This window comes from Engraulis encrasicolus, chromosome 6 (assembly GCF_034702125.1).
Source record: "Engraulis encrasicolus isolate BLACKSEA-1 chromosome 6, IST_EnEncr_1.0, whole genome shotgun sequence".
NCBI classification, from domain to species: Eukaryota; Metazoa; Chordata; class Actinopteri; order Clupeiformes; family Engraulidae; genus Engraulis; species Engraulis encrasicolus.
In genome coordinates, this window is record NC_085862.1 from 47,795,180 (window position 1) to 47,807,679 (window position 12,500).

At 43.1% G+C, this 12,500-nt stretch overlaps 1 protein-coding gene across 4 annotated transcripts in view; it reads left to right on the forward strand.

Moving 5' to 3' along the window:
- Positions 1-12,500, forward strand: part of pde4ba (phosphodiesterase 4B, cAMP-specific a) — a 243,668-nt gene that overhangs the window by 160,573 nt on the left and 70,595 nt on the right. For all 4 annotated transcript variants that reach the window (XM_063201815.1, XM_063201816.1, XM_063201818.1 and 1 more), the window contains 3 exons: positions 7,688-7,882; positions 10,275-10,311; positions 10,867-10,937. In XM_063201815.1, coding sequence (XP_063057885.1) covers positions 7,688-7,882; positions 10,275-10,311; positions 10,867-10,937 — 303 coding nt within the window. The remainder of the gene's footprint in view (positions 1-7,687; positions 7,883-10,274; positions 10,312-10,866; positions 10,938-12,500) is intronic.

Consider the following 12,500-nt stretch of genomic DNA (forward strand, 5'->3'; position numbering starts at 1 on the left):
TTGGCTACTACCTGAATTGTAACAATTTTTCATTTTGGGCGCTGTGATTGGCTCACATACTCCCGCCACAGAGTAAAGGCTCTGCTTTTAGTCCCATTGACAAGCTATGTGACAACTTAATACGCATGCGCAAACTTCTACATTGACAGCATTGAAGGCAGGGTAGGCAGAGGAAAAGCGAGCCTTACCGGGCTGCCTGGCTGGCATTCGAAAGCTCTGCTTTCAGCCTGTCTCTGCTACCAGCCGGGACTGCGCGTTGCCACGGCAACCTGCCCAAGCCTGAGCGCTTTGCTTCGTGCGATTACTTAGGTTTTTGATCGTTGTCCTGTGTATACTGTACTTTAAACAGCTCATAATTTATGCTGAATCAATGTTATTGTTGTGTAGGCCTATGTGAACTCTGAAGAATATTTTTTTAAACACGTGTTAGTTTTTATTTTTAAGACATTTATCCCAGGGTAGGCACTGCCTACCCTGCCTACCCTGACCGCACGTCTCTGGTACTGCATAACACCAATTGTTACTGACAAATCACTGTTCTCATCTCACTATGTGTGCTATCTGAATGGAACAACAATATATCACACTTAATTCTCAAAAGCATTATTGATCAGGCATTGATTGTGAAAGAAATAGCAAAGCGATGCAGCAAGACAAGCATTTGTTTAGACACTGTCCAGTTGCTCTGACAGCTCTTCCGGTCAATGTGTTTGCTGGTGTCTCTGCTTCCAGTCAGTCCACCTTTGTAATGCTCTTTGGGAGGAGCAGATGCACTTTTCAACCACTTTTGTGTGTGTGTGTGTGTGTGTGTGTGTGTGTGTGTGTGTGTGTGTGTGTGTGTGCGTGTGCGTGTGTGTGTGTGTGTGTGCATGTGTGTTTGTGTGTGTGCATGCGTGTGTGTTTGTCTGTGTGCATGCGTGTGTGTTTGTCTGTGTGTGTGTGTGTGTGTGTGTGTGTGTGTGTGTGTGTGTGTGTGTGTGTGTGTGTGGGTGTGTGTGAGTGCGTGTGTATGTGTGTGCGTGTGTGTGTGTGGTTTGTGTGTGTGTGTGTGCGCGTGTGTGCGTGTGTGCGTGCGTGCGTGTGTGTTTGCATGTGTGTGTGTGCACGCACATGTGTGTATTTGTGTGTGTGCGTGTGTGTGTGTGTACATGTGTTTTTGAGAGGGCATGAGGGTTTCTTCCCGCTCGTGTCCAGTCCAGTCAGGCCAGGAAAGCGTCAGCGAGAGGAAGGAGCCGCTGACTGATCTTGAGTCAGTTCGCACCTGATAATGAGAGGACATCCTCTGTCTGTCTGTGTATTCATGACTTGGGTCCGGTCAACAGGCAGACAGCTGCTCCCTAGCCGCCAGCTTTGAGATTCCCCAGAACAGGGGAAGGTGTTGCTACGTAGGTAAACAATCTGCCGTTTATTTAGAGTAGGTTGATCCCAAAGTGCACTTAATCCACTTCACAGATTTGTGTTTATTGTTTGTCATTGGAGTACATTAGCCTTCATGAGCTGCTGCCATTTTAGGAAGATTTTGGACTGTCTTTTTTGGAGAGGCACAAGATTAATGACTGTCAAAACAAAATAACACAGAAAGTAATACTTAATACTGTTTTTTTTCCTGCTGAACAAAACAGCCTACATACTTGTGTGTCTTGCCATTTGAATTTCATGAACTACATCATAAATATGTAGCCTCAGGACTTAAGGACTCTAAGTCCATCTTAAGTGTTCATAAGCACCAAGGATGCACATGACATGCTGAGTCAAACATCTAATTGACCATTCAAATCCCACCCTTTTCCCCTGTGATGGGAAGGAACGCGTTTCACTATAATGTGTTCGGAACTGTTAGTGTTGCAAAACTGTGCGTGATTGCCCAATGTGGTTGTGTTCATTACAATGAGATGAATTTGCTGGAAATGATTGAATGAGTGAAAAAGCTGCACAGTTATTTAGAAAAGTCATGAAAACAGTTAGGAGAGAGTGACATGAGACACCTTTTGTTAACATGCCTAGTTCTATTTCCGGAAGTCCAGCTATTTTGGGGTCTTTGGGGGGTTAAGCAGGATGTTTCACTCCAATGTGCTTGTGTTCATTATGACACACATTTGCTGGAAATGATGAGAAAAAAAGATGTGCAGTTATTTTGGTAAAGTCATGAAAACGGGTGGAAGAGACTGACACAAGACACCTTTTTTAACGTGGGCCTAGCTCTATTTTCGGACGACTAGCTATTTTGGAGTCTTTGGAGGGGTTTAACGGGATCGCCCTGGGAACGGGACGCATGGGCTGTAGAAGGGGTCAAAGGGGTGACTTCCTGATAACATTCTCAGAGGCCGGCGCCTCTCTCAGGGGGCGGAGAGGAACACGGTGACCCCTATAGCATGTGTTACTCTGGAGGAAGGAACAGGACAGTGTGGTGTTTAACTCCTACCGTTTTTACTACAAGAAAAACACTCCCACGTTAAACCTGCAACCCGGTCCTCATTATGCCTACTTGTCTGACCTGACGTGACTCCATCCTTAATCTGTATCCACTCACGGGGTGTGCTTTGCTGGGAACTCACGGTAAAGAGTGAGGTCGTCACTGCCTGGGAGGATTGCACAACAATTCATTGGGAACTTGATGAATTTTACGCTTTGACAACAAACATGGCTGAATCCCAGCCAAATGTTGGTTTACTGTTTCTTGTTTATACATAGTCTATTAAATTCCTTTTTTCTGCTTTAAATAGAAAACATTCAGCTCAACAGTCAATTTCTAATCTATGGTTTAACTTCTTGAGTTGTCGCAGTATAATGGAATTTCATGACATTCCCTCAGAAATAGCTCTCACACTGACTTATAAGACAGCTGAAAGCGAAAGGCAAGCAATTGGATATGTTTTCAGACCATATTATGTTCATTGCTGTTGAATGTATGCCTTCATGGCTGTTATCCCAAACACAGCATATGACTACTGGATTCACTGTTGAAGTGTATGGTGTGTATGAGGTCAAAAGTTTGGCCAAGTTATGGAAATGACACACAGTTATATTATGCAAATGTGGATATCAGTTTTGTTGATGAGCGAGCAGCTTAACGATCACCCTAACATGGTCAATACTTTTATCTAGTCAGCAGTGAAACAGGACTTTTGGTGTCACGCAGTGTGTGTGTGTGTGTGTGTGTGTGTGTGTGTGTGTGTGTGTGTGTGCGTGCGTGCGTGCGTGCGTGCGTGCGTGCGTGCGTGCGTGCGTGCGTGCGTGCGTGCGTGCGTGCGTGCGTGCGTGCGTGCGTATATGTGTGTGTGTGTGTGTGCCTATGTCTGTGTTTGAAGTATGGTATGTTCCCGGCAGCGGCCCAACAATGCCCTTCTCTTAAGTGGTGTGTTATGACAAGATGGAGTGCGGCAATATGTCCGGCTGGCATGTTTTTGGTCCACAGCTCAGCACCATCACTTGATGGACGAAGCCTCAGAGTCTTTTTTTAGCCCGGTCAAAATGCCGTTATGCCCTTATTCACAACCATAACACACTTGTTATGCATTATTACACGTCAGTGTTAACTCTACTCCCACTAATATTTCCAAATTGGTCTAGATGTCTGGTTTTGCTGTGTGTGGTCTGGGCTGCTTGTCCTACATGTGTTACTGAATATAGAGTTTCAACAAAGTGTGGCATACTGTCTCTCACCTACTCTTCAGAGTCAAGCCACTGTTAAAGCATCAGGAATTGACTATTTTTGTTGAAGGTCTCAAGGCAATAACGAATTTCACCTCATTGGAAATTGTGATATACGGTACTGCATTAAGGAAGTCAGTGTGATACCACTTTGATGAAGAACTACAGTACCTTACATGGGCCTGTGGACACAGTCTACTGCAATCATGGCTGACACATTCAGCACATGCATGCATACAGTCGCACATGACCACACAAACGCACGCATGCACACACGCATGCACACATGCACATGCACACGCTTACGCGGGCGCACACAAACACACATGCACACACACACACACACACACACACACACACACACACACACACACACACACACACACACACACACACACACACACACACACACACACACACACACACACACACAGTTTTTGGAGTGGTTGACTTTTGTGGTGTGTTGTGCGATCAGCAGAGTGACATATGAGAAGCGCTTTTACTTTCAATAGCAAAGTCTCCCTCTCCCACTACAGACTCTGTCTCTCCTCCAACACAATTCCATCCCATCACCCACTTCTGTCACCCTCGACCTCTTTCCAGTCTCCAATCTGTAGTCATCTCTGCCTCGCCTCAAAGTGGTTTATTTTAGGCTGTGTGTGTGTGTGCGTGTGTGTGTACGTGCGTGCGTGCGTGCGTGTGTGTGAGAGAGAGAGAGAGAGTGAGGGCGAGAGCGAGAGCGTGTGTGCTTTCGTTTTGTATTCTTCCTTGGACAGGGACGGTTACAGTATATGAATGAATATACCTTACTGTAAATACTAGTGGTGTCAACAATAATGCATTTGGCAATGCAATGCAATGCGGGGCATGAACAATTCAATTCAATGCGGCAAGTTCCAGAATTGATGCAGCAATTTTTTTAAGTTTCAATAACTTCCGTGGATATTTCAGAAGGAAATAACTGTTAAATTAAAGGTACACTGTGCAGGAAATGGTCAAAAAAGGTACTGCAACTATGCTGCTCATTGAATCTGTGTCGTCTATTGCCAAATTTGACCTGTTCATGAAAGTTTACTAAGTAATAAACTAATATTTTCTAGTTTGGCCAAGTACAGTCATTTTTGCAGCATAAATTGGCTATTTCTGCAAATTCAAAATGAAGGACCATGGAGAAGATCCCCCTTTTCATGTATGAAAGGTGCAATTTTTCCAGTCATGATGAATACTTAGAATTTGATGGTGAGGGTAAATATTTATGAAAAAGGTAACATTAGTGAATGGACAGCATGAATTCTGGAAATAAACAACTAAAAATCTCACACAGTGTCCCTTTAAATAAAAGCACTTCAAAGCATTGAAAACTGCAAGACTGATACAGAAAACGACCAATAAAATGTTGCTCAGTATCTGAGTACTTGTATTGCCTCATCATGACTGATGAAACATTTGCTTTGCTTTCACTAGAAATGTAATGCATTGCAATGCATCATAGAATTGAATCAAATCGAATAGGTTCCTCCCAAATCGTAATCGTGAGGGCAGTGCCAATGCACACCACTACTAACTACCATTCACAGTGCATTATAAGTGTTATAATACACTGTCCATGATAAATATGCTTCGTGATGCATGTGTTACCTACTGTATATGTGCAGACGTGTGTATTCTGCTGTATAGGTGAACTTCCTTTACCATTTACATATCTGTAGTCCACATATCTATGAAGTCTTTTGTCCTCTCTATAATGCACTATACACACTCTCTCTCTCTCTCTCTCTCTCTCTCTCTCTCTCTCTCTCTCTCTCTCTCTCTCTCTCTGTCTCTCTCTCTCTCTCTCTCTCTCTCTCTCTCTCTCTCTCTCTCTCTCTCCCTCTCCCTCTCTCTCCTTCTCTGTCTATCTCATTCACAGACACTCCCACATATTGTCTTGGTATTCCTCCATGTCACATTCCGTGCTACACAGTGCACCCCATGGGCCAGGTTAGATCTCATACTCTGATACCAATATTCAATATTTACAGTGATGTTCAATATTTACAGTGGCACAGTGCCTTTTGCGTATGCAGTTCCTTGTTATGCACTCTTCCTTCTAATCCTCTTCAATGCTTTAATTAAATCCTGGATGATTAATGTCCACCCCCAACACACACATGCGCGCGCACGCACGCACACACGCACACACACACACACGCACACACCACACACACACACACACACACACACACACACACACACACACACACACACACACACACACACACACACACACACACACACACACACACACACACACACACGCACACAACGCAGACTGCTAAACTCTCATGTGCTTTTCCTGAATGTCAGGTTAGTGTGTCCAAAAAGACCTTTTTGCATACAGCAGGCTGGAGCATGCCTCCCTCCCCATCTGAAAGGATGTGCCATATGAACACAAGTTTTAAAAGTGAATCTCTTTGGATTATAAGCACAGCGGCGAACGGGCATCCCCCAGTCTTCTGAATGAAAGAACTGAAATCCTCTTAGAGTGACTGATCTTCTGTAACGACTGACTGTGTCACATGGATGAGATTGAATTAAATGGCTCTGAGGTCAGCGGGGCTAAATCCTGACTTGTGAGGAAGACAGCGGACTGTAATGAAAAGCGCAGGGATAAGTCAGTATTAAAGCCTCGTTTTTGCTCTGTGTGGTATTACAAATAGGTGGTCTAGTGATGCGACTTATAGGCAAATGTGGGTCAACTGTAGTGAGCCACAAGCTTTTTTAGTGTCATTTACCTACTGTGAGAGAGCAACACTTTTAGCATTTTCCCACAGCTACCATATACTCAGATACATGACCAAGCCTCAGTCAATGTCAATGGACTAAATCAGATTTTTTAATAAACACATTGACAAAGTAATGTACGTGTCGCTTGTAAACTCTCTTAACATATTTATTTCCTTAACATTGTAACAAGGTTACTAATATGCATTTTATATAGTCGGCTACGTTTGGTTTAGTTTAGTTGTCCTTTGTTAAGAAAAAGATTGTAAAGAAAGTCGTATATTGTTGCTTTCTAGACCAGAACTTGAAAAAGAGGCAATAGCCTCAATGGGACTACTCTGAAGTTATGTTCTGTACTTCCACTGACACCATGAAAGCGTAAGGATTTGTTTTCTGGGAATGACGATTAGCTGCCCAATTTGTCCACTTCCTAGCCCAAAATATGTCAAATATGCTTTGGTAAAGTCTCTTCATTCTCACTCAATGACTTAAATCATTGCCGTCCCACATGCATATAGTCCAAACAGCCAACAGGAAAAGAAAAACTGTGAGCTAATTGTTGTCTTTGTTCGGATGACATTTCATGCTTTTATTTGTGTTACATTAGTGACTAAGCCAGCTGCTATGGCAGATGGGTGCCACATGTTAAATTGTTTGGATTGTTTATTCTGACTGTTATTGTCTGGCATTTCTTGAGGTATTTGTGTATAGTTTCGGTTGTGTTGTGACATCATGGTGCATTGATGATAATAGTTGAAGCCTGCGTGTGCATGTGTTTGACCTTCTAGTTTGGTTTGCTTTTTGTTTTTTTTTAATTGGGTTGCACTCAGATACAGTATTACAGTCCTAGCTACAGTGTACAATGTTGTGTATTGTACAGTGTAATGAAGTGTGAAACAATGTGACTATGGGGTCACACTGTACGAAAGATTTGGAGTAAGACTTGAGATCATCTAATTTGGCGTATATGCAGTGTATTCGGATTCTAACCTGTAGATATGCTCACAATTAATGACCATCAAACCTTAGATTTCTTCTAGGGTAACTGTACTTGGTAAGGGGGCTAGTATTGGCATTAAAGGGCTGTATTTTAAAGTATTGCCTTTTCCATAATGATGTAATGTAATCAATTAATAATAATGTCATTGTTCTCTCTCTCTCTCTCTCTCTCTCTCTCTCTCTCTCTCTCTCTCTCTCTCTCTCTCTCTCTCTCTCTCTCTCTCTCTCTCTCTCTCTCTCTCTCTCTCTCTCTCTCTCTCTCTGTCTGTTGTAGCTTCGATGTGGAGAATGGGCCGTCTGCCAGCTGCAGTCCGCTGGACCCGCAGGCCTCGCCGGGCTCGGGCCTGGTGCTGCACACCAACTTCCCCGGACACAACCAGCGCCGCGAGTCCTTCCTCTACCGATCAGACAGCGACTATGACCTCTCACCAAAGTCCATGTCACGCAACTCCTCCATCGCCTCTGAGCTGTAAGTTGGACACGAGTCACACGACACTCACTCGCTACCATTGTACCACCACCACTACTACTACTACTACTACTACTTCTACTGCTGAACTACTATGTGAAGTGAAAGTGAAAGCCCAACTGGGAAACCTCAACTCTCCCATTGTCATTGTGACACAGCACTCCACAGCACACAAGTGAACACTGCACACGAAGAAATTGCATTTATGCCTCACCCGTGCAAGGGGGCATCCCTCAATGGCGCCCAAAAGGTACTATTACTATGTATGTACTATTGTAGAGTACTACAAAGTACTACTATAGTATGTACTGTGTACTACTACTACTACTACTGAACTACTACACACCAACAACAACACTGTAACTTAGGGCCACTAGCAGCATTGACTGGGCCCAGGAAAAAGTCATCTGAAAGGGCCTGCTACTTGATGAATACAATAAATAGGAACACAATTCTGGGGCCTCCCTCTCCCTGGGCCCAGGACAACGGACCCCTTTTTCCCCCTGTGTCAGCAGGCCAGCACAAACTGACTACCACCATTGTACTGTCACTACCACCACTACCACTACCAAAGATTCTCTATTCTATGCATTTAAACCGTCTCTGCTACTACCAACAACAACAATACTAATAGATTCCTCCATATTTGAGTCACAAAGATATTCTCCTTCGCTCATAATAGTAATATAATAATAGTCTGACTGTGAATGACCACTTGTTTGTGATGTGTTAAGTATTTATTAGGGAGCAGATTTTATCAGGTTTTCTCCTGTGTGTGTGTGTGTGTGTGTGTGTGTGTGTGTGTGTGTGTGTGTGTGTGTGTGTGTGTGTGTGTGTGTGTGTGTGTGTGTGTGTGTGTGTGTGTGTGTGTGTGTGTGTGTGTGTGTGTGTGTGTGTGTGTGTGTGTGTGTGTGTGCACGCGTGGGTGCGTGTGTGCGTATGTGTGTGTGTGTGTGTGTGTGTGTGCATGCATGTGTGTTCACATATGTCTGTGTGTATGTGTGTGTGCATGGGCATTAGGATTCCTAATAGATTCCTATGAGAATGTGTTTGTGGCTGTGGTCTTTTCAATGAGGAATTCATTATATTGTTGTTGTTATGTCATATGTGGAATAAAGAGCGTGCTAGGTAAGTATTCCTCTGCAATTACGCTCCCCAGGGTGAGGAGAGGCATGCGATGATGACGTGTTACTACGCATTTCCTTGGCTCTGGACACCTGATTTCATTTGGGCTTGAATGGGGGCTTGAGGCTGGGGGGGATTTCCATGACACAGGCAGTCTGAGGGGGAATTGCTCAACAACACAACACTCAGTCTCACAGCCAGTCACTGTTGTGTGTTATTATGCAAGATGGCATTGGCTAAACTGATCTAATTTGAAGCGGCATGGTCCATTTCAGCTGAGGCCTGAAGTGCCTGAAGCACATACGCACGCACGCACGCACGCACGCACACACACACACACACACACACACACACACACACACGGCACAGTCCAGTCCAGTGTTAATGTAGCAGCATGGGGGAATGAAGGGCTCCAGTCACCAGGAAGCCATTTCACCTGCATTCTTTCCCAATGAGGATGTGGGTACTAGCACTCAGGACTGGCAGATGTGATGTGGGGGGGGGAAGCAAAGCGTACAAGCTGGGAGTGATTTCAGAGTAATATTCAGTGGAAGAAAAGAGGCAAAACTGTAGATTTGTGCTCTTTTTACAGCAGCTTGGAACGCTGAGTCAGCCAGTCACTATCAAGTATGCCACACACACACACACACCGATTAGATTTAAAATCGTTACGTAATGGCCTGAATCCAAAATATCAATATATTGGAGATTGAATATTCAAAACAATTTAACAATATGCAGGTTATTGCAAAGTCTCAGTGTAACACTATGTAGGGCAGTGGCTCCCACACTGGGGCTCGGAACCCCTGGGGGGGTCAGGAGAGAAGGGACTCTCCGCATAAATGTGTGGCTTAGCTTGGGCTCAATCCCTGTTGCTGATGCACTTTTCATACATAAAAAGGGGGATCTTTCTCCATGGTCCGCCATTTTGAATTTCCAGAAATAGACCTCTTTTGATTATTTCCTGCACAGTATACCTTTAAAGGTTCACACACTCTTGATTTGTTTCCCCTATTCCTCTTTGCAAAAGAATATGCTTTTTTATAATATAACAATTCCGTAAATTGGTTAGAAACCGTATTTACAGTATTTGTATGTCAATAAATGCATTTACGTTTCCTGTGAATTTCACATTAAAGTTCAGGAATATTAAGAGACAAAACCCATAACCAGGGTGTGAGTTGACTTTCTGAATATAGCCATTGCCATGATGTCACTTCACTCCAGCTGGTTGACATGACTTCCTGTTTCCTGTCTCCTTTTGTAGCCATGGAGATGACCTGATCGTCACGCCTTTCGCTCAGGTGAGTGTCACCGTAGCTATTGCAACAAACATTCCTCATATGAAGTGTGAAATATGCCTCTTTATTCTCTACTTATCTCTTCTTTCAACTCCTTCATTTCATCTTTCTTCACATTTACTTATTTATTATCTATCTACTTATTTTTTCTATTTTGTCTAGTTTCCTCTCTTATCTCGTGTTTTTATTTTCAACATTGTTGTTTATCCATTTGTTAAGCACTTTGATCTGCATGCCTTCTATGGTATTGTGCTATACAAATACAGTTTTTTACATTATTATTATTATTATTATTATTATTATGAAGTGTGAAGTGTGTTCACTTAGTTTCTTTCTTTCCGTAGCCCCATAATAATGCACACCGTTCCACTAGTCAAACACTGCAATAAGTGACTGTAAAGATTTGACTACAATAGTACTACAACACTATGCCATTACACAGTGTCTTTATTAATGCATTTCGACTTGGTCCTTGCCAATCTGGTAATAGCCATCTTATTACATGGGCCATGTCTTAAAGGGTTAACCTTCTTTTTCTTGTGCCTTTTTCCTGGCTAGGTTCTTGCAAGCCTTCGAAGTGTACGAAATAACGTCACAGTCTTGACCAATGTCCAGTGTGCCTCCAACAAGTAAGTAGTATTTTTTCTCTCAGCAACATCATTATCATCTGATAACCGAAAGTTACACAGAACTAGAAAATAATGACCTTTTTTGGTCGCTCAATGTCTATGTTTACCAGAAAGAGGGGTCAGAAAAAAGAAAGTCAACTTTCTTTCACTTTCCAGTGAACTGATAATTGATAGCAGCCGTTTTCAAGTAAAAGAGTTTAGAGGAAGGCCTTCACTGCCAAGCTGGAAGACAGATGTCATTCAGAAATCTTGCCACTAGAGAGCGCTGCAGTCCCTTTTTTAAACACAGTCAACTGCACAGACCAGAGCAGAGCATCTACGTACCTATCAGCTCTCTTTCCACACAACACGTGGGCGTTGATCACAAAATTCAGGAAAGCACCAATTTTATGCGGATTTCCAGAGATTCCTGCAGGATTATTATTTTTCCACACTTTTTAACTGAGGTGGTGGAAGGGATTTGGTTTAACCACCGCCCTCCTCTATCCTTGCCCAGAATGTTACTGTCCACTGCGTCAGAGCGACGACGGTGTTCCGTTAGCAGCCTTTTGTTCAGATGAAGAGAGAGGGCTGCATTTTCGCCAAACCTTCCCAGTCTCCCCCTGGCACCTGCATAATGCAGACTTTAGTGTGACTTCACTGGGTGGAGATATTTTTAATCATTTGTTAGAGAGGTAAACGGTGGTATGACGTATGAAGAGAAAGTGGGGCATTGTGCATACATTTGCATGTTCAGTGTTTGGATATGGGTTGAAACAATATCCACCAATGCATGGATTGGTTTTGCACAATGTCCTTGAATGATTTCAGTGTGTCAGATACACTGAATGGGTTGAGGAGCCCCCCTCCCCGTTAAATGCAAACTAGTAGTCTGAGCAGAACTGAGTGTAGTCTGACACACACACACACACAAACACAGAGAGAGAGAGAGAGAGAGAGAGAGAGAGAGAGAGAGAGAGAGAGAGAGAGAGAGAGAGAGAGAGAGAGAGAGAGAGAGAGAGAGAGAGAGAGAGAGAGAGAGAGAGAGATGTCATACAGACTGCAGACTTACTGGCAGATGGACACATGGACAGACAGAAAGCGCCTCTTATAATCAGAGGTTGAGCTTCAGAAAGCTTAAAGATCAACATGTTTGGTCTAACTGAACCCGCTGCTCCTAACATACACACAGCCTGCAAGCAGACAGGTAAATTGGTTAATTAGCAAAATGACCTATGGGCAGGCAGAAGGAAAACGTGGCAAGGATTGTACTCTGTGATGCCTGGATTTGGAATTCTCTGGGAAGGTATACAGAGATGCAAGGCTGAAATGTGCTTAATCCGTATTAGCCAATCAAATTCTTAGAATTTAGTTGCAAAATGACGAAAGCATTTTTTTTTTACTTTTGCATTTTATTATTGGAAATGATTGTACAGACACAATTCTATGTGAATTATAATTGTTGCCATTCATATATTTTGAGAACATGCTTTTTAAACCTATATAAAAATGCATATTGCAATGCAATGCCCAATACCAAAATGCCAATTTCCCAAAATGTTCAGAAATGGATATATAGCATTT